General features: G+C 38.9%; 2 protein-coding genes across 3 annotated transcripts; one reads left to right on the forward strand and one right to left on the reverse strand.

Moving 5' to 3' along the window:
- The first annotated feature begins 1757 nt into the window (after positions 1-1757).
- LOC109196061 (uncharacterized) lies at positions 1758-4099 on the forward strand. Its single transcript, XM_019349247.2, has 3 exons — positions 1758-2478; positions 2623-2905; positions 3033-4099. The coding sequence occupies exons 1-3, from the start codon at positions 2135-2137 to the stop codon at positions 3702-3704; spliced, it is 1299 nt and encodes a 432-aa protein (XP_019204792.1). The 5' UTR covers positions 1758-2134; the 3' UTR covers positions 3705-4099.
- Positions 4100-16666: 12567 nt separating this feature from the next.
- On the reverse strand, positions 16667-22253 carry LOC102077132 (uncharacterized). 2 transcript variants are annotated; one of them, XM_019349337.2, is made up of 9 exons: positions 21902-22253; positions 21655-21717; positions 19499-19925; positions 19232-19292; positions 18980-19084; positions 18470-18693; positions 17984-18184; positions 17346-17535; positions 16667-17089 (listed from the first exon to the last, which is right to left on the reverse strand). In XM_019349337.2, the coding sequence occupies exons 3-9, from the start codon at positions 19604-19606 to the stop codon at positions 16953-16955; spliced, it is 1026 nt and encodes a 341-aa protein (XP_019204882.2). In that variant the 5' UTR covers positions 19607-19925; positions 21655-21717; positions 21902-22253; the 3' UTR covers positions 16667-16952. The 2 variants fall into 2 exon arrangements, with proteins under 2 accessions (XP_019204882.2, XP_025757094.1); XM_025901309.1 differs by lacking the exon at positions 21902-22253 and having other exon boundaries at positions 21655-21876.
- Positions 22254-22812: the final 559 nt, after the last annotated feature.

Below are 22812 nucleotides of genomic sequence, written 5' to 3' on the forward strand. Positions count from 1 at the left end.
GCTGCAGGATGCTGTGGTAGCCATGATGCTTCAGTGTGGCTTCAGTTTTGAATAAATCCCCAACAGTGTCACCAGCAAAGCCCCCCCACACCATCACACCTCCTCCTCCATGCTTCACAGTGGGAACCATGCATGTAGAGACCATCAGTTTATCTTTTCTGCGTCACCCAAAGACATGGCATGTGGAAATAAAGAGATCAAATTTGAACTTATCAGACCAAAGCACAGATTTCCACTGGTCTAATGTCCACTTCTTGTTTTTCTTGGCCCAAACAAAACTCTTCTGCTTGTTGCTTTTCCTTAATCATGCAAGCTCAGTCATCCAGGTAAGGAAATCCCAAAAAGTTGATTCTGTTCATCTGGACGTAGCATTTTCAGTGGGAGAAACGTTTTGTCTTGGATGAGTGAAAGCGCTACGCCCAGATGAACAGAATCAACTGTTTGACTTTTTCTTAGTCGTGGTTTCTTAGCAGCTACCCACATAGCAAGCAGGTCTGGCCCGGTATCAGGCCAACACTGCTGGTTGACTTCTGGCATGATAAGACGTATGTCATCCAGATATGGGCCAGGCCTGGCAATGATGCCACCGTTTATGCGATGGCACTGGGCTACAGTTACCGAGCTATAGCTACAGTAGGTCACCTAGTGATCGGAAGGTTAGTGGTTCGATTCCTGGGTCCTCCAGTCTGCATGTCAAGAGAGTGAAAGTGTATGAATGTAGTTAGGAAGCACTCAGTTCAGAGAAAGTATGTGATTGGATGAATGTGGCATGTTGTATAGAGCACTTTGGGTAATCTGGGAGACTAGAAAAGTGCATGAACAGAGTTTCATCATGTTAGTTTTGCACTATTATGTTCCGGCACATGTTATTATTACATGGCATTATTAAGGTACACATTAGGCTGACATCTGGGGCCAGAGCTGAAACTGTTCTGGGCCAGCACAGGACCACCAGTGTGTCTACAACTGGCCTTGTGCTGGCCCATGTGTGGGTGGTCTCTGGCAAACCAGATCTGGGCCACCAAAGGGCCGTCATTGCGGTATGTGGCCCATGTGTAAGCACATTGTGTGGGCCAAATCCGGGCCATACCAATTTTGCTATGTGGGTATTTGACCATAAAGGCCTGATTCACACAGTCTCCTCTGAACAGCTGATGTAGAGATGTGTCTGCTACTGGAGCTCTGTGTGGCATCTATCTGGGCTCTAATCTGAGCTGCTGTGAACTTGTGATTTCTGAGGCTGGTGACTCGGATGAATTTATCCTCAGCAGCAGAGGGGACTCTTGGTCTTCCTTTCCTGAGGTGATCCTCCGTGAGCTATTTCAGGTGACTACATCATGAAGGTTATTGAGAGAAGGCCAAGGGTTTGCAGCACTGTCAAAAAAGCAAAGGGTGGCTACTTTGAGGAGATACTGAGCAAAGATATAAGACATATTTAGAGTTATTTATTATTTTTTTCTTTGCTATATAATTCAGTATATCTTACTTTATACATCTGATGTCTTCAGCATGTATCTACAATGTAGAAAGTAGTAAAAATTAAAGAAAAAACAAACTTTTGACTGGTAGTATATTGGGCAGCTTTTTACTTACTACATTTTTAAACAAATATCTCTAATTTCTACTCCTTTCATTTTCAGTTTAACGTTTAACACATTTGAGTTGAGGTATTTTATTTATGTCGCTGAAAACCTCCAATCAATCTGATTTGAGCCTAAACAGTAATACATGAAAGGCAGTCCTGTTTGTGTATTACAGTTTTTCTCGATTGCTTAAACACTATAACCAGGCCTCTAAACTAAAATTTCAAAACCATAAACGCTATTGGTCAAAAAGCTCACCCATTTCCCTGAACTATAAACACTATTCCCTGCTTTGACACATGACTCAAATTTGGTGAACTGGTACTGCAAAACTCTACACACAAATCCCTACATTTTACAGTGCTTACACCATGTAGTCATGTAGAAAGCACTAGCATGCAATAATGTTAACTTAAGTCAGCATAGCTTGAGCCCAATTAGCACACAATTAACCAGGTGGAAACACTAGGAGTCAAAATTTAGCACACACCAATCAGAACCTGCGATGGATAGATAAAAGGGCCAAAGTCAGCTCATTCAGGTTTGAAACAATGGATCCAAAGAGATGCAAAGGAAGAGGACGTGGTGGAGAAAGAGGACGTGGTGAAAGAGGAGGACGTGGTGGAGAAAGAGGACGTGGTGAAGGAGGAGGACGTGGTGGAAGAGGAGGAGGAGGTGGTGAAGGAGGTGGAGGTGGAGGTGGAGAACGACGGCGACAAGGAAGGGGAAGAGCAAGGGCACGAAGACAGTCAGTCTCGGATGAAATTCGAGCCACTTTAGTTGACCATGTCCTTGTCCATGGGATGACTATGAGGGAGGCTGGGCAACGAGTACAACCAAATTTGAGTCGCTTCACTGTTGCCTCCATCATCAGAACCTTCAGGGAGGAAAACAGGTAGGTGTACTTGCAGTAAGACTGCTTTGTACAGTAACGTTTAAGTTACTGAATTTATGTGTCTTGAGTTTCAGTATGTTTCCATTATTTTCCTGTAAAATGAATGTGTGACAGTTACAGTAATGAGTGCTTCTATTTTTGTAGGACACAGAGACGACCACCTGGTGGAGGCAGGTTAAGGCTTTTGTCGGAGGAGCAAGAGAGGGAACTTGTAAACATGGTAATTGCAAATAATGTAATCCGCCTGCAAGAGATTCAAAGGAGAGTGATTGAGGATGATCATCTTTTTCGAGGCATAAATGCCATCAGCCTCTCCACAATTGACCGCATCCTCCGAAAGAATCAATTCCGGATGAAACAGGCATACCGAGTCCCTTTCGAACGAAACTCTGACAGAGTGAAAAACCAACGTGTGGAATATGTTCAGGTATGAGTTTTGATACTGTATAAGGTATTGTGTACCATCACAGCATGGCAGTTTATGCTGCCATTTCAGCACTCTTGAACTTTGGTTCAGGGTACCGATTGACTCTACTGTGTTATGTGTTTTGCAGAGAATCTTTGAGATTGAAGGACGGCCTGTTCCCCATGAAATGATCTTTGTGGATGAGGCAGGTTTTAACCTGACCAAAAGAAGGAAAAGGGGGAGGAACATAATTGGCCATCGGGCTATTGTAAATGTCCCTGGTCAGCGTGGGGGGAATGTCACTATGTGCGCAGCCATCAGCCAACGAGGGGTACTCCACCGCCATGCCGTACTAGGACCCTATAACACTATGCTTCTCCTTGCTTTTCTTGATGGTTTAAGACAACATATGTTCCAGCTGGACTACAGGGAACCAGCACAGCCAGAGCAGCCTCACTACGTTGTTGTGTGGGATAACGTCAGCTTCCATCACGCTGCTCTGGTTCGTGACTGGTTTACCAATAACCCAAGGTTTTCTAATATCTTTCTGCCTGCATACTCCCCCTTTCTAAACCCGATAGAGGAGTTATTTTCGGCATGGCGGTGGAAAGTGTATGACCGAGAACCTTATGTCCGTGTTCACCTCCTTCAGGCCATGGAAGAGGCCTGCCTAGACATATCAGTAGATGCATGCCAGGGGTGGATCAGGCATGCAAGAGGATTTTACCCCCGCTGCCTGGCTGGGGCCAATATAGCCTGTGATGTGGATGAGATTCTCTGGCCTGACCCAGACCAAAGACAAGATGCTGTGGTGGGATAATGTTTCTGGTGTGTGTTGTACTGTATAGTACATGAATGACAATGTGCCACTGTACATACATTGGTTGCGTCTTTTGTGTTTATCATGTGACAAGGGTTTTGAAGGGGAGAACCATAAGCAACCTAATTGTTTTGGAACTATTGTTTTGAATTAATTGTACCAGTGTGCAAAACTCTGTTGTAGTGTGTGTGTTTTTGAGGGCTTGTGTTTGATGTCTGAGGGCAAAGTTCGGTTTTTCAGCAGGAGTGAATAGTTTTGGGTGTAGAGCTTCATTTTGACCTGGAAATAGGATGTTTGGGGAATTGAGTGAGATGTTATGGATTTGTGTTTACTGTTGTGCGGATATGAGGCGTAGTTTCAAGAAATGTGTTTTAGCAATCGAGAAAAACTGTAATCACTTGGGGAAGTCACATTCAAAAAGAGAGGAAAGAGGGAAAACTATGTGCCGTAGTCAGAGGTTAAAGTGTGCCAGTACCTTTTTGTTTTGTTTTTTGGCACCGTAAGGAAGAGGACTCCCTTACTAGATGTAACAGGGCAGCCTTTTGCAACTGGATTTACAGTGAGGAAGACCAACTGACCAATAACCTGCCTCAGCACCACATGGAAGCTCCTGTCAAGCATCATAGCGGCTAAGATGAACGGGCACATGGTTCAATACATGAGCGGGGCACAGAAAGGGATGGGCAAGAATACCAGAGGCGCAAAACACCAGCTGCTGGTAAACTGAGCAGTCAGCCGAGACTGCAAGACCAGACTGACCAACCTGTGCCTGGATTGATTACAAGGAGGCCTGTGACTTGATGCCCCACACCTGGAAGTACCTGTAGAGGGTCAGGCAAGTCCAGAGGAGTCAGCTGAACAGTAAGAACAAGTTCCAGGCTATCAGCACCTACGCCCTGCCCGTGATCAGGTACCCTGCTGGGATAATAAGATGGCCAAAAGAGGAGATAGGAGCCACTGATATCAAGACCAGGAAGCTCCTGACCATGCATGGAGGAGCTTCATGCATCGTCCCAGCACCCTGAGGCTGTATGCTAAGCGGAAGGAAGGAGACCGGGGACTGGTGAGTGTCAGCACCATGGTCCAGGATGAACAAACATCCACAAATACATCACGAATCTGGCCCCAACTGACAGCGTGCTCAGTGAATACCTCAGGCAGCAGAAACCCAAGAAAGAGGAGGAACCATCATAGAAGGACCGGCCCCTGCACGGTATGTACCACTGGCAGATAGAGGAAGTGGCTGATATCCAGAAATCCTACCAGTGGCTGGACAAAGCTGGACTGAAAGACAGCACAGAGGCACTAATCATGGCAGCACAGGAACAAGCTCTGAGCACAAGATCCATAGAGGCTGGGGTCTATCACACCAGGCAAGACCCCAGCTGCAGGCTGTGTAAAGATGCCCCTGAGACAATCCAGCACATAACAGCAGGGTGCAAGATGCTAGCAGGCAAGGCATACATGGAACGCCATAACCAAGTGGCCGGCATAGTGTACAGGAACATCTGTGCCGAGTATAATTGGAAGTCCCGAGGTCAAGAAACAATGTGTATATATACATATATATATATATATATGTATGATGAGGTCATTCGTTTATGTTAAGGGTCATTTAAATGAAAATGTGATTAAGTCTCAACCTAAGAGACAGAAATGAATGAATCAACACCCCCGAGTCATTCTAACTACCAGAAACCTCGAAGCACAGGCTGAGGGGGCGGTGTGGCAGCAATTTTTCACACCAGCCTATTAATCAACCAAAGACCCAGACAGACTTTTAATTCATTTGAAAGCCTGATGCTTAACCTCGTCCACCCCAGCTGTAAAACTCAGAAACCAGTCTTACTTGTTATCATCTATCGTCCACCTGGGCCTTACACAGAGTTTCTCTCTGATTTCTCAGACTTTTTATCTGATTTAGTGCTCAGCTCAGATAAAATAATTATTGTGGGTGATTTTAACATCCATGTAGATGCTAAAAATGACAGCCTCAACATGGCATTTAATCTGTTATTAGACTCAATTGGCTTCTCTCAAAATGTAAAAGAACCCACCCACCACTTTAATCACACTCTAGATCTTGTTTTAACATATGGCATAGAAACTGAACATTTAACAGTGTTTCCTGAAAACCCTCTGCTGTCTGATCATTTCCTGATAACATTTACAATAATTGATTACACAGCAGTGGAGAGTAGACTTTATCACAGTAGATGTCTTTCTGAAAGTGCTGTAAATAAGTTTAAGAATATAATCCACCCACTGTTATCATCTTCAATGCCCTGTACCAACATAGAGCAGAGCAGCTATCTGAACGCTACTCCAACAGAGGTCGATTATCTTGTTAATAATTTTACCTCCTCACTACGTACGACTCTGGATACTGTAGCTCCTGTGAAAACTAAGGCCTCAAATCAGAAGTACCTGACTCCGTGGTATAATTCTCAAACACGTAGCCTAAAGCAGATAACTCGTAAGCTGGAGAGGAAATGGCGTGTCACAAACTTAGAGGATCATCATTTAGCCTGGAGAAATAGTTTGCTGCTTTATAAGAAAGCCCTCCGCAAAGCCAGAACATCTTACTATTCGTCACTGATTGAAGAAAATAAGAACAACCCCAGGTTTCTCTTCAGCACTGTAGCCAGGCTGACAAACAGTCAGAGCTCTACTGAGCCAACCATCCCTTTAACGTTAACTAGTAATGACTTCATGAACTTCTTCACAAATAACATTTTTATCATTAGAGAAAAAATTACCAATAATCATCCCACAGATGTAATATTATCTACAGCTACTTTTAGTACCATCGATGTTAAGTTAGACTCTTTTTCTCCAATTGATCTTTCTGAGTTAACTTCAATAATTACTTCCTCCAAACCATCAACGTGTCTTTTAGACCCCATTCCTACAAAACTGCTCAAAGAAGTCCTGCCATTAATTAATGCTTCAATCTTAAATATGATCAACCTATCTCTAATAATCGGCTATGTACCACAGGCCTTCAAGGTGGCTGTAGTTAAACCTTTACTCAAAAAGCCATCTCTAGACCCAGCAGTCTTAGCTAATTATAGGCCAATCTCCAACCTTCCTTTCATATCAAACATCCTTGAAAGAGTAGTTGTCAAACAGCTAACAGATCATCTGCAGAGGAATGGCTTATTTGAAGAGTTTCAGTCAGGTTTCAGAGCTCATCACAGCACAGAAACAGCTTTAGTGAAGGTTACAAATGATCTTCTTATGGCCTCTGACAGTGGACTCATCTCTGTGCTTGTCCTGCTAGACCTCAGTGCAGCGTTCGATACTGTTGACCATAATATCCTATTAGAGCGATTAGAACATGCTGTAGGTATTACAGGTACTGCACTGCAGTGGTTTGTATCATATCTATCTAATAGACTCCAATTTGTACATGTAAATGGAGAGTCCTCTTCACACGCTAAGGTCAATTATGGTGTTCCACAGGGTTCAGTGCTAGGACCAATTCTGTTTACATTATACATGCTTCCCTTAGGCAGCATCATTAGAAGACATAGCATAAATTTTCACTGCTATGCAGATGACACCCAGCTCTATCTATCCATGAAGCCAGGTAACACACACCAATTAGTTAAACTGCAGGAATGTCTTAAAGACATAAAGACCTGGATGGCCGCTAACTTTCTGCTTCTTAATTCAGATCAAACTGAGGTTATTGTACTCGTCCCTGAAAATCTTAGAAATATGGTATCTAAGCAGATTCTTACTCTGGATGGCATTACCTTGGCCTCCAGTAATGCTGTGAGGAACCTTGGAGTCATTTTTGACCAGGACATGTCCTTCAATGCACATATTAAACAACTATGTAAGACTGCTTTCTTCCATTTGCGCAACATCTCTAAAATTAGAAATATCCTGTCTCAGAGTGATGCTGAAAAACTAGTTCATGCATTCATTACTTCCAGGCTGGACTACTGTGATTCATTATTATCAGGATGTCCTAAAAACTCCCTGAAAAGCCTTCAGTTAATCCAAAATGCTGCAGTAAGAGTCCTGACAGGGACTAGAAAGAGAGAGCAGATTTCTCCTGTTTTGGCTTCCCTTCATTGGCTTCCTGTTCAATCCAGAATTCAAAATCCTGCTCCTCACATACAAGGTCTTAAATAATCAGGCCCCATCTTATCTTAATGACCTTGTAGTACCATATCACCCTATAAGAGCACTTCGCTCTCGCACTGCAGGCCTACTTGTTGTTCCTAGAGTATTTAAAAGTAGAATGGGAGGCAGAGCCTTCAGTTTTCAGGCCCCTCTTCTGTGGAACCAGCTTCCAGTTTGGATTCGGGAGACAGACACTATCTCTACTTTCAAGATTAGGCTTCAAACTTTCCTTTTTGCTAAAGCATATAGTTAGGGCTGGACCAGGTGACCCTGAATCCTCCCTTAGTTATGCTGCAATCGACGTAGGCTGCCGGGGGATTCCCATGATGCACTGGGTGTTTCTTCTTCTCTCACTATGTGTTAACAGACCTCTCTGCACTGAATCATATCTGTTATTAATCTCTGTCTCTCTTCCACAGCATGTCTTTATCCTGTCTTCCTTCTCTCACCCCAACCAATCACAGCAGATGGCCCCGCCCCTCCCTGAGCCTGGTTCTGCCGGAGGTTTCTTCCTGTTAAAAGGGAGTTTTTCCTTCCCACTGTCGCCAAAGTGCTTGCTCATAGGGGGTCATATGATTGTTGGGTTTTTCTAAGTATCTGTTATTATAGAGTATACTGTATAATATGAAGCACCTTGAGGCGACTTTTGTTGTGATTTGGCGCTATATAAATAAAATTGAATTGAATTGAAAATGTATGTTTATTTATTTATCAGTATTCAAATCATATAAATACACATCTCAGTTATTATTATGAAACTGATTTCTCTCTTAAGGCTGGGAAACACAAGATACAGGTGACATAGTGGTGGAATGAAAAAGAACCTCTAAGTTCTTGTCAGTTGTTTTTATAATGACTTAAAATATTATAGGCATCCAGCTAGATATAAATTGGCTGTCAGTAGATCTCTATGTGTATATATTTCCATGTGCACATAGATATATAGATAAATACGACCTGACCAGTTTGCAGTATGTAAAAGCAGTCTTGTGGTGGCACTCAGCGAAACCTTTTTCACTCAAATGTTATAACCCTGTAAGACTTTGAGCAGATGCATGGATTGAACTTTTACACCCTGCTGCATGTATTGTCCAAATGTAACCCATGGCCTCTAGTTGCCTTCAGCGTTTTGAATCAATATTTCAGCGTGCTCAGCCTCCATCCACCTGGAATGCTGCCAACACCCAGTTTCACAACCCACAGTCCGTGGCTTCTGCCCACACACATTCACTGCAGCATAAATCGTCAGAGTGATTGGAGCTCTTTGTATTGTCTTGCCAGGTGGATGAATGCTACCAAGCCATGTGAAATATAGCCTGTCAGTTTTAGAAACTGTTTAAATAATTTACACCATCATAAAATGAAAAATAATATTTTGCCTTGTTCAACAGTAGTTGGTTTTGCTAACCGGCCTGAAAGGCAGGTAAGGTTCAGTAATGAAAGATTCAGTTTATGTGAAGGTTAGTGAGTTGTATTCACATAATTATGTTCTCCAGCTGCGTTTTCAATCTTTGACCTTCTGATTTAAAAATACATCCTCCAAATACATCACTGATTTTTAAATCTCTTTTGTCACTACTAACTTTGTTGTCAAATCCTGTCAGTTCTTATAATGGAAGCAGTGCTATTTACTGCAAATTAAAGAATACAGTCTCACTATGATATCATCTGTTGTTAGGTTTGAGCTAACATATGGAATTATGTTTGTGTCATGAAACATAATCCGAGCAAATCATTTTAGTTTATGGGTTTAGTTTATGCACTAAATTCAACAGTGCGCATCCTTCGAGCTCCGCCTCCAGACAGTCAAAAGTGCCTTTACACATGAAACTGTAGCAGTGCCTGCAAAGCAGACACTTATGCTTGCACAGTGGCTTCTTTATGTGCGCTCTTAAGAAGTGAAACACAGATGTTTGCATTACATATATTTTTATGGTAAAATCATAACAACTATTTATTTGTTACAGTCAAAATAATAAGGTTTCTTCCTATTACATGATCATATGAGATGGTAAGGCTACAAAGTACTCCAGATTCAAATTAATACAAACACCTCACTTCTGAGGGACTAACTAATGTTGCGCTTTCTTTAGCACATTTGCACATGTGTAGTACTAAAGAAAGAAGATCAGGGACCTTCCATCACTCAAATTTGGATTTATGTGCCTTTGGGAAAAGCAATAATTATCCATCACATTTGGCAAAATGACACATTTGTAACTGGAGATGATGAAGTTTTTTTTTTTAATGTGCTTCTTCATATAATTTGATAGAGTTTAAAAACGGGTTATTGCTACAGGAACTCATACTGAAAGCATTACGTGTATACTTAAATCAAGATGGTGACAGCCTTATTAAAAAGTTCCTGCTAAGCTGCAGCACTGTTACAGCACAACTGATAAAGGAAATTAGTCATTTTTTTAGACAGTATGTTGTTTATCTGTATTGTTCATCCTGAAAATGTCATAACTTTTTGACTAAGGTGGAACTGTTGTCTGCATGCTGTTGTTAATTATCGATGCTGATAATGCAGCATCACATTTTCAAGAACTCAAGACTTGATGTTGGCATCATCATTTAAAGATGCACAGTGCTGTAAAATCTCAGGTGGCAAATGGGTGCAGTCCTGTGTGGCTTGATCTACAGTGCCTTGTCCTAAAGACCTGCGATACACATTTGAAAGAGATAACTGGATCGGACAAAACAGCTCTCCACTAAGGTCCAGGTCCTCAGCAACAGACTACATGAGTTAAGTCATGGACCTGGAGCCGGGCTTAAGTTAAACCTTAATCGGGCAGAGTAAAAAACTCTGTGTTTGGAATCTGGACAAAACAGTGAGTAACCTCAGGAAAGGATTTAGGTTAACTGTTATGAGCTGTTTCAAGTTTCACCTGTGAACAGTTATTACCACAAACAGTTTTCTCAAAATTCTGGAACAAAAACAATTTAAAAAAGAATAACACTTCTGAAGATGTCCTTTTACTAACATGCTCTTTTTCTAATTGTTCACCCTGTGGTTCTATAAACAGGTACAGGAGTTGCTGTTTTCTGCTGTTCCCTTGTTAATGCCAACTATCACTATCTTCATGTTTGTTTTGTTGTTGAATGTTCACATTACTGTTAGCTGTTTAATGAGATATCAATAAGAAATCAATAAGATCACTGATGTAAGGATTTGTTGGTGTAACAAACAAGAAGCAGAAGGTGTGACAGAAGAATCTTTTTTCATATTTACAGTTACAGGGTGGCAGCATGACCGCAAACCTTTGCAGTTATTTAAAAAAAAAAAACCAGTTTTACTAGTTTGAAGAGATTCAGTGTGGGACCTGGATTTCAATCGGTAAACATGGTACGTACAGTAACAGTTCTGTTTTTTTTTTTAAATGAACATCCCAGTTAATGTAAAGCACCATGAATAACTGTTTAAACCTGAGATTAATAGAGCTGGGCAAATTAAACTGAGATTACTGGAGTGAATATTTAAACAGAGAAGATACAGCCCACAGTGAACATAACCTCACAACATTAATAATGAACATTTGTGTTTTGCAACTTTATCATGTCAACTTAACTGAACCTGTTGTCAGCAGATTCAACACAATGTTGTTGTTCTGATGGCTGTGTAGAGCCTCATCTTCCTGAGCTCTGAAGTCTGCTGGCGGCCCCACGCACTCCATTTAAAACTGGTGGTGATCGGGGCTTTCAGGCAGCGGCACCATGGCTGTGGAATTCTCTCCCACTGTTTTTACGCTGACTCCACTGATTCTTTTAAAAAGCAGCTGAAGACATTTTTATATAGACAAGCTTTCAACTAATTTGTTGTTTTTATGTTGTATTTTATTCTTTTACATTGTTATATGTTGTATTTTCTTTCTTTGTGATTTTTATCTGTTAAAAGCACTGTATAAATAAATTTTACTTACTTACTTCATTGTCATCATGTAAACGTGACTGTTTAACCTACACTTGCAATACAAACATATTTTGGAGCAGCGTGTGAATTAAAAGGTTTGACAACATTAAACTCACACAGGCCCCAGTTTTTCAACAAAAGACTGATAACACAACAGCAGCAGTGACAATGATGTCATCATAGTTTAATGTGGTGCAGGAGTCTGTATTTATTCAACCAGGAAGATCCCATTGAGATTAAAAACCTCTTTTTTTTAATAAGACACGTAAATACAATTAAAGGGTTTATATTTTTTTCTTAAAGAGGTTGTACACAATTAAATTTCAAAACATTGCACTTGCTAAAATTAAAACCAATGAGTAACTCATTTTGAAAGACTGGGTTTTTTCTCTTTTGAATAGTTTTACTTGATTAAAGTATTACTCATATTAATCAACTTAGATTTACTTAAAACATATATAACTGTATATTACTTTTCCACCTTAGAGAACTGAGTTTTGTGGAGCTGGTTGCTGTAACTTGGCTAAATAGGTAAATGGCTGTTATATTCACACCCTAAACCATGGCCACCCTAAGTATCTGACAGACATAATCTCACATGCTGGAGTCTCGTCTATGTGAGAGATGCCCAAACACCTCAGCAGGCAGCCATCCAGGAGGAATTCTGGTCGGATGCCTGAATCACCACAGTTGGCTCACAATGGGAACAGCTGAGTCCAGACACCCTTCAGAGACGGCTCATTTTTATCCACTCAGATCTTATTCTTTGGCCAGGGACAGCTTGAGGCCACATGCAAGGACAGGAACATAGATCAGCCAATAAAATGACAGGTTCACAGTCACAGTTTATTCCTCTCTGTCACAACACACCAGTGCAATAACACGACAGATGCTGCACTCCTCTGTTGAGAAATATGGCCTCAGATTTAGAGGCCATGGCTCTAATATTTGTTCCCTGGACGGGTTAGGGTCATGTTACTATGAACACACAGAATATTACAGTTTTCACACAAAGACAAGATCTCCTGAAAAAGTTTGGCCTAAAGTTGATGTCACCATGGTTAAATGAAACTAAAGAGGTAAACCAACTTGATCTTTGGATGCAACAAAATAGAAGCACGAATCTGGTTAGTGCAGGGATCGGCAACCTGCGGCTCCGGAGCCGCATGCGGCTCTTTAGTCCTTATACTGCGGCTCCGCATGGTTTGGGCAAATAAATTAGAAGTATTTAGCTGAAGTGTATTTTATTTATGTTAGTTCTTTTTAACTCGTAGTTCTAAATTGGAAGATTATTGTGATATTGAAATATAAATATACAATTATATTCTATTATTTTTTCATCGCTCAAAATAAGAGTCACACTCGCGGAAGCCGGTATACCCGCCTAAACGCCGTGCATTTATCGAGACTTTCAACCCCAGGTAGGCCAATTATGGATCTTCGGATCCACATTATGTCAGCAGCTGTTCTCCACCGTGAACTATGTTAAAGACAAACACCGTGCGTAAACTATGGGGCGCCGTTTGTAAACTGAAACATGCCGAAATTAACGGCAACATTTTTCCACATTTAGCTCTAAATCTTACAAAAACATGTTTTTTCGAGTCATTTTTTACAACATTTAGTAAAATTTTAAATGTTAAATCTAAATGCTAAATGTTAAATCTAAATGTTAAATGTTAAATCTAAATGTTAAATGTTAAATCTAAATATTATATCTAAATGTAAATGTTAAATGTTAAATCTAAATATGATATATAAATCTAAATGTTAAATGTTAAATCTAAATGTTAAATGTTAAATCTAAATATTATATATAAATCTAAATGTTAAATCTAAATGTTAAATGTTAAATCTAAATATTATATATAAATCTAAATGTTAAATCTAAATGTTAAATGTTAAATCTAAATGCTAAATGTTAAATCTAAATATTATATCTAAATGTAAATGTTAAATCTAAATATTATATATAAATCTAAATGTTAAATCTAAATGCTAAATGTTAAATCTAAATGCTAAATGTTAAATCTAAATATTATATATAAATCTAAATGTTAAATCTAAATATTATATATAAATCTAAATGTTAAATGTTAAATCTAAATGTTAAATGTTAAATCTAAATATTATATATAAATCTAAATGTTAAATCTAAATGTTAAATGTTAAATCTAAATGCTAAATGTTAAATCTAAATATTATATCTAAATGTAAATGTTAAATCTAAATATTATATATAAATCTAAATGTTAAATCTAAATGTTAAATGTTAAATCTAAATATTATATATAAATCTAAATGTTAAATGTTAAATCTAAATGTTACGGGAAACTAAATATTTAGCTAATATGCAAATTTATTGTACGGGTCAACGGAAATACCAAAATAAAAGCTTCAAGAAAACCTCCCGCGCTAAAGTGTGCCGGTCGTGTTCAGGTTGTGTTTCTGCGCTCCTCTCACGGTCACTTTTCACTGCCATGAGCTGCTTCACCTGTTCCCTACCAGCATGTCCAGCGATTTAGCTGAAAACATTGGAAGAGCCGTTTTGTCGGCCATCCAAGGATTCAGCGGTAGTGCACCCTCAACCTCACAAACGCCGCAGCACTTGGTAAGTTCATTGTATAGCATTTTGGATGGGTTGATAGCAGTGTTAGCAAAACTAGCAAAGCTAAATTACTTAGCTAGTCCTCAATTATTTCATTTGGTAGGCAGCAGACAGAGATCGAACATCATACAACTCTATTTATTTATTTGGTAGGTAACAGTCGTTCTTGATGTAAATGTTTCCTTAGGAATCCAGCAATGCACCTGGACCAAGTAGACCTGCCATCTCCACTGGGATACCGTACCGCTCGGTAGGCCTTCTTACACATATCATTTAGCTGACTGGTTTTTGTTTTTTCTTTAGTGTAATATGTCACCTTAAATTAAATCCTGTCAAAGTAATGATTCTGATTCTACATACATTTCATCTTCTTAGGGGTCCATCATTAGCAGTGTCACATCACCACCAACAACATTCACAAGTTTTACGTCATATTTTATTACTGTTTTTGCTGTGAAGTGTCTTTTGATTGCTCACTTTAATATTTTAAAAATATTGATAAAATATTACTCTCTAGCTAATCTGTCACAGTATAATTGCCTCAAATTACCCATCTTTTGTTATAGAATTGTGCTAATTGAGATTATCTGTGCCGTGCTCTAGGATGGTTACCAAGGAAGGCTTCAGATTTCCAAAGAGGAATTGGAAAACGTTCTTTCCCTGAAAACATCTTTTACTGAAGCTGAATCCTTTCCATCTCCAGGCCCACTCTGTATAAGTTACTGCAAGACTATAATATCTCAGTGTCAAAATTCAATGTAATCAGTGACCATGAGTTAGATCAGATAGGGTCCCAGATAAAAACTGAACATCCAAATGTTGGAGAAGTGATGCTGATGGGTCATCTGCGTTCCAAAAACATAGTGGTTCAAAGATGGCGCGTAAGAGAGTCACTGCGGAGGGTGGACTCGGCTGGTGTTCTATCCAGGAGAAGAACTGCAGTTGCTCGGCGAGTATATTCTGTGCCTCATCCAAATTTCATATGGCACATAGATGGAAATCACAAGCTGATTCGTTGGAAGTTTGTTGTTCATGGTGCAATAGATGGATACAGCAGGATGTTGATGTTTCTTCAGTGCTCCAGCAATAATCGAGCTGAGACTATGAAAGCTCTCTTTACTGCAGCTGTTGGACAATTTGGCAGACCCCTGCATATCAGGACTGATCATGGAGGAGAGAATGCTCAGATTTGGGAGGAGATGCGAGCAAGCAGGGGTGAAAGCTCTGTCTTAATGGGAAGTTCTGTGCACAACCAGAGGATTGAGCGTTTCAACCGAGACTTAAACAATAACTGTAGCCGCATTTATGCACCTATATTTTATGAATTGGAATCACTTGGTATCCTAGACTTAGAAAATGCAACAGACCTATTTTGCCTTCATTATGTGTTTCTACCACGAATCAACCGCACTTTGAAGGAATTCAAAGCTGGATATAACAATCACTCTATTTCCACTGAAGGTAATAGATCTCCCATCCAGCTTTTTGCCTGCGGAACTCACGTGTTTCATCGTCACAACCCAGAACTTTCTACAGCAGAGGTCTCCATACCCTCCTTGTCAAACTCTCAAAGTAGGTTTGTCCCATTAAATGACAGCGATTTGCAAGAGCTATATACAAGCATTCACCCTTTTGAAGAAGACAACAATAATGGTAAAACATTGTTTCGACGAACACAGCAGTATATTTTTAACAAACTTGTAAATGTGTGACCTCAACCACAGGATACCAGTGATGTTCCAAAGAGTGATGACACTTAGTATTCTTAAATGCTGTACAGCAAATGTGTTTTTTGTACTACTGCAGAAGCCCCCTCCCCTCTAGCAGTGATACCTCCTGCCACATAAGGACTCAAAGTTAATGACTGATAGTGACTCACAGGCTATTCAGAAGGCTACAACTACATTTGGTTTATGGGTAAAAACAGTTATTCAGATTGCAGTAAAGCCATCAAATTCACACTGTAACAGTGTAATACAGTATAACAGTGAAAATTATAAACATGGAACAGTTTTTAAATCAATTCACAAGATTATCTACAGTATTGTGCTAATCATTGTAAAGTTGCAATAGTCTTAATAAATGTTGCTGTTAGATGTCTAAGTAATCCTGGCTTGTTCTACAAAGCATGTTTAGTATACTCTGTGCATCAGCTGTTTTGAAATGTCCTTGTTTAAAAAAAGAAAAAGCTTAATAAAATTATTAATTGTATTACACCAGTGACTTTATTGATTTGTCGTTGAAAATACAGAGTTAGCATTTTTATAAATCTATTGAAGCTTTGAAAATTATTACATTTCAACATTAAATGCAGTCAGAAATTATTTCAACTATCTTGTATGAAGCAAAGTTACTTGAAACTACAATTAATGAACAGGATTAGAGTTAACAAACCCACCATTTTAATTTCACTTTTTTGGAACATGTTTAGATGGTGCTGAATAAAGCTCCATTCATGAGTGCTACTAAGAAGCAGTAATGAAAAGCATCATCATCAGCCATTGTTGTTTCATTCACAAAAAGCTGAAGCTCATTTGCACATGTGTGTGCAATCGGGAGATGTTTGCTTTCATCGTGAATGAATGTTATTTTAGGAGCTGGTTGAAAACCTATGGCTGCTGCTCCCGGTGGCAAAAGCCAAGATGTGACTAGGCCTCAAAGCCTTCACAAATGCCTCTTCATCCTTGGTAAGAGTCCTTTCTCCAAGTGCGTCTCTCAGCTCTTTATCTAAAAACAAAGAAAAACCCCCCGTTAACCTGGGGACACTAAAATAGTTAAAGCTTGAGCTAACAACTAAATGATGACTAATGTATTTATAAAAATACAGAGGTTCTGTCTTTGCTTTGCTTGTCAGTTGTAAGCTTTCATACATCTTTATTCCTGTTTTGTGTGTGCATGTGACATAAAAAGACAAATTAAGTTTTACTTTAGCGTCCTGAATTGTTTCATGGCCAGACTACATTATATGTGAATTTCTGCTTACTTTCGACACACTGGAGAAATTCCCGAAATTTGACCACCATCAGCTCCTCTCTAACTCTTCTGTTGCTCCCAAGGACAGAATAGCTTGGCCTGAGAACCCCAGCAATTAAACTGGCTGTCAGATCTTTGTCCTCCCCCGACAGGTCAAGCAGAACATGCAAACTGGGGTTCTCTCTCAGGAGTGATGAAATCTAGATCGTGGCGCAAGAGTTGGGAGTTCGCCTTGTAATCGGAAGGTTGCAGGTTCGAGCGCCGGCTCGGACAGTCTCGGTCGTTGTGTCCTTGGGCAAGACACTTCACCCGTTGCCTGCTGGTGGTGGTCAGAGGGCCCGGTGGCGCCAGTGTCCGGCAGCCTCGCCTCTGTCAGTGCGCCCCAGGGTGGCTGTGGCTACAACGTAGCTTGCCATCACCAGTGTGTGAATGTGTGTGTAAATGGGTGAATGACTGGATATGTAAAGCGCTTTGGGGTCCTTAGGGACTAGAAAAGTGCTATATAAATACAGGCCATTTACCATTTACCATTTAGACAGAAAAGTTTAAATAATGGTTAAATTCCAGTTTTAAATACAAAAAGTAGCTCACTCTAAATGTTTATTATAAAATAATGGCCAATTGATACAGAAAAAATATAAATCTCACTCCATAGTAGGACAAGCCATCAGTTAGTTGATCGAAACAGCTTTGCCGTTGCAGGACTGCAAGGTATAGAGCTGCATTTTTCACAAACAGATCTTTATTGGCCATGGTGACTGTGAGTGGAAGACCTTCAACTTGATATCGCCATGAGTCGCAGCAGCTGACTGCTTTCTCCAAATCATGTTGAGTTGTTGCATTTACAACCTAAATATTTAAGAAAAACACTTTAAATGTTTGTTTTTTTACCAGTGTACACAAATACTGCAGATGGTTCCTTTTAATTGGACTCGAAACGTTTTTGTTTTGGTTTATTTGGCTGTATTTCACCAATAAAATTTTTTTTAACAAAAAGGAAACAAATTGAAAATATAATACATGGAATTGCCTCTAATAACCAAAAGTGTATTTATTATATATTATAAAAGAAGACAAGAAGACTTGTGAATATAGGAAATATTACAATGTTCTTGTTATAATATTGCAATTCACCTTTTTCAGATTCTCTCTCAACTCAGGGTCACCTATATCACCCGGTGTTAGGTGTACTTGAAGAATGTCTCCTGACACAATGTAGTCTACTACATGTGGAGAGAGAAAGGCTGGTGCTTCTCCACCTTGCACTATTATCGTGGACAACATCCTGCCAATGGTTCGATATACTCCATTTTGCAAGTGTAGGATGTTAAATTTCAGTGTGCATCCATTTGGTGTAGCTGAAAAATAACACAAAAAAAAGTATATTCTGTGCAGACGCCAACTGATATCTTGAGATTTACAGACAAAAATGTATTACTTTTTTTTTTGTACTGTTTCAGACACAGAAGATAACATAACAGATTTATTATCTGTAGTCATTTATTAACTTGTTAATGTTCTGTCAAACAATGTTCAGATCAGGTGGTTGTTGCGTGTGTAACATTATAAAAATGAGTGTCGCCAACAAGCCTTTAGGCCTTGAGAGTAAGTAAGTTAGTTAGTTTGTCTATGAAATCATATTACCTTCAAAAGCACCACTGTCCTGAAAGATGGCCTTCACCAGTAAACGGAAAAACTCCCGCCTTGGCCCCCCAAGGTCAGCACATATTCCTCCTTGGCTGTAATCACCTGTGATAATCCGTAAACATTAAAATCGGACAAATTAATGATGCTCTCATCAAACAAACCTCCCAGGAATTATTACTCACTGCAGTAACAAAATCTAACTGGTCATTGAGCTTAGAACCTCATTAGGTTTTCATTCACGCCACATACCTCGTCTTCTCCGGCAGACTGGACTTTCAAAGTCACTATCAGACAGCTCTTCTGGTTCCTCCTGAGGGAAAAGAAAGCATGTTCTACATAAAATCAAATACAGTTGCACCAAATCACTGGTAACACAGAGGCACATGGCTGCACTAAAAACTGTTTACACCTGCTAAAAGTGCAATATTAATTAATACAATTAATAAAATTATGTTAAGGGAACAGACTAACTTTTTAGACAATAAATATTTCTGCACTGCAATATAAAATGTTTACCTGTGCAGGTTTTTGTATCCCTGCCATTATATAGAGGCAGGTGGAGGAACAAATCGAGCCAACTTCTTGGCCACCCCAAAGAAAACTGCTAGAAACATTTGGTTTCATTAGTCGTTTACATCCTCTAATTGTACGCAAATACTCAAAAGGGAATGTCTGGCCAGTTGACAGTGCAAATGTTCTTCTGAAGATTGCTGCTATTTCTTCTCTAAGTTGTGCTTCAGGCCAGTCAGATGTAAAGGAGATCTTCCCAATAAGGCCATCTTGTGCTAGTTTTGCTCTTGAATCTCCTCTCGGTATGAGAAACGTTGATGCTGAAGACAAGGGCAAGCACACGACATCTTTTGTATAGTGTTTGCAGGTCTTGTTTTTTCCTCACAAAATGTGAGCGCGTAGCATGAGCTTGAGGAACTGATGGAAGAGGAACCTGAAATGAATTCAAACACAGATACAGAGACACCTATGCATTACAATAGACTCAGACCATCTTACTATTGTCTACCCATTACACAGAAAACTGAACCTTTTGTATCTTGTAGATTAGCATTTGGTGATTGTTGGTCAAGTTGGTGATTCAGTCCCCAGGTGCTCTAATCTACAGCTCCCAATGGGTTTATCTGAGTATGACTGTGTGCGAATGTTGGACAGAAAAAGTGCTTGTATTAATCTGTGCCTGTGAATGGGTAAATGAGATGTGTTGTATAAAGTGCTTTGAGCACTCAATTAGAGTAGAAAAGGCCTGCAGTTAGGTCAATGTGTATTTGGACCCTAACAAGTTTTATTTTGTTGCCCGTTTACTGAAACATTTTCCAGTCATAATTATATCATGAACATGATGTGCAGACTCAGCTTTAATTTAGGGTATCCATATTAAAATGATGATGTCATTACCAATTAAGCAGATAAAAGGCCTGGAATTGATTTGAGACGTAGTGTTTGCATTTTGAAAATTTTGCTGTGAACAGACAACATGCGGTCAAAGAGAACATAACAGAAAAAAGAAAATTAAGAAATTAATATAGCCACTACAGTGACCATCAAAACAATGAAAAATATTGACGTAAAATTTATTTTTCGACACCACAGAATAAATGATAGTGTATAATATGAAATGATAGATGTTTTTATATCGTCATATCGAACAGTCCTAATACAGAGGGTTCACTGCAAGGTGCAAGCCACTCATAAGCCTCAAGAATAGAAAGGCTAGAATGGACTTAACAAAAAACAAAACAAAAAAAACATCAAGTAAAAGCCAGCAAAATTTTGGAAAAACATTCTTTGGACAGATAAAACCAAGATCAACCTCTACCAGAATGATGGCAAGAAAAAAGTATGGAGAAGGTATGGAACGACTCATGATCCAAAGCATACCACATCATCTGTAAAACATGGCAGAGGCAGTGTGATGGTTTGGGCATGCATGGCTGCCAGTGGCACTGGTAGTGTTTACTGAATATGTGACACAGGACTGAAGCAGCTGAATGTGTTCAGAGACATACTTGTCTACTTAAGTCCAGCTAAAAGTAGTCACAATGATTGGGTAGCATTTAATAATAAAGATGGAAGATGACCCAAAACATACAGTCAAAGCACCGCATGACTTTATTAAAGTAAAGAAATAGAATATTCTTGAATGGCCAAGTCAGTCACTGGATTTTAACCCAATTGAGGATACATTTCACTTGTTGAAGACTAAATTTAGGACAGAAAGGCCCACAAACAAACAGCAACTGAAAGCCAGTGCAGTAAAGGCCTGGCAGAGCCTTAGTAAGGAGGAATGCCAGCATCTGGTGGTGTCCATGACTTCAAGACTTCAGGCTGTCAATGCCAACAAAGGGTTTTGAATAAAGTAATAGAAATGATCATTTTATTTTCAGTTATTTAATTTGTCTAATTACTTTAGAGCCTCTGAAATGATAGGATTGTGTTTACAAATTACTTTTTTCCCCTCACATTTTTATGCAATCATTTCATCCAGCCCATTGAATTAAAACTTAAAGTCTTCACTTCAACTGCATTGGAGTCGTTTCATTTTTAATTCATTCTGGTAATGTACAGAAGCAACATTAGAAAATGTGTCTGTGTCAAAATATTTATGAACCTGACTGTATATCAAAACCAGTCAGCTAAATGATATGTGTAAGAAGGCCTACCGAGCGGTACGGTATCCCAGTGGAGACGGCAGGTCTACTTGGTCCAGGTGCATTGCTGGATTCCTAAGGAAACATTTACATCAAGAACGACTGTTACCTACCAAATAAATAAATAGAGTTGTATGATGTTCGATCTCTGTCTGCTGCCTACCAAATGAAATAATTGAGGACTAGCTAAGTAATTTAGCTTTGCTAGTTTTGCTAACACTGCTATCAACCCATCCAAAATGCTATACAATGAACTTACCAAGTGCTGTGGCGTTTGTGAGGTTGAGGGTGCACTACCGCTGAATCCTTGGATGGCCGACAAAACGGCTCTTCCAATGTTTTCAGCTAAATCGCTGGACATGCTGGTAGGGAACAGGTGAAGCAGCTCATGGCAGTGAAAAGTGACCGTGAGAGGAGCGCAGACACACAACCTGAACACGACCGGCACACTTTAGCGCGGGAGGTTTTCTTGAAGCTTTTATTTTGGTATTTCCGTTGACCCGTACAATAAATTTGCATATTAGCTAAATATTTAGTTTCCCGTAACATTTAGATTTAACATTTAACATTTAGATTTAACATTTAGATTTATATATAATATTTAGATTTAACATTTAACATTTAGATATATATATAATATTTAGATTTAACATTTAGATTTAACATTTAACATTTAGATATATATATAATATTTAGATTTAACATTTAGCATTTAGATTTAACATTTAACATTTAGATTTAACATTTAACATTTAGATTTAACATTTAGATTAATATATAATATTTAGATTTAACATTTAACATTTAGATATATATATAATATTTAGATTTAACATTTACATTTAGATATAATATTTACATTTAACATTTACATTTAGATATAATATTTACATTTTACATTTAGATATATATATATAATATTTACATTTAACATTTAACATTTATATTTAGATATAATATTTACATTTACATTTACATTTAGATATAATATTTACATTTAACATTTAGCATTTAGATTTAACATTTAAAATTTTACTAAATGTTGTAAAAAATGACTCGAAAAAACATGTTTTTGTAAGATTTGGAGCTAAATGTGGAAAAATGTTGCCGTTAATTTCGGCATGTTTCAGTTTACAAACGGCGCCCCATAGTAAACTGATTATAGCCCCG

Source organism: Oreochromis niloticus, linkage group LG20, assembly GCF_001858045.2.
Source record: "Oreochromis niloticus isolate F11D_XX linkage group LG20, O_niloticus_UMD_NMBU, whole genome shotgun sequence".
Lineage (NCBI taxonomy): Eukaryota > Metazoa > Chordata > Actinopteri > Cichliformes > Cichlidae > Oreochromis > Oreochromis niloticus.

Coding starts and splice junctions, on each gene's coding strand:
- LOC109196061 (XM_019349247.2), top strand. CDS start 2,135: ATGGATCCAAAGAGATGCAAAGGAAGAGGACGTGGTGGAGAAAGAGGA. Junction 2,479..2,622: donor ACCTTCAGGGAGGAAAACAG/GTAGGTGTACTT, acceptor CTATTTTTGTAG/GACACAGAGACGACCACCTG. Junction 2,906..3,032: donor AACGTGTGGAATATGTTCAG/GTATGAGTTTTG, acceptor TGTGTTTTGCAG/AGAATCTTTGAGATTGAAGG.
- LOC102077132 (XM_019349337.2), bottom strand. CDS start 19,606: ATGAAACCAAATGTTTCTAGCAGTTTTCTTTGGGGTGGCCAAGAAGTT. Junction 19,085..19,231: donor AGTCTGCCGGAGAAGACGAG/GTATGTGGCGTG, acceptor GGATTATCACAG/GTGATTACAGCCAAGGAGGA. Junction 18,185..18,469: donor TGAGAGAGAATCTGAAAAAG/GTGAATTGCAAT, acceptor TTAAATATTTAG/GTTGTAAATGCAACAACTCA.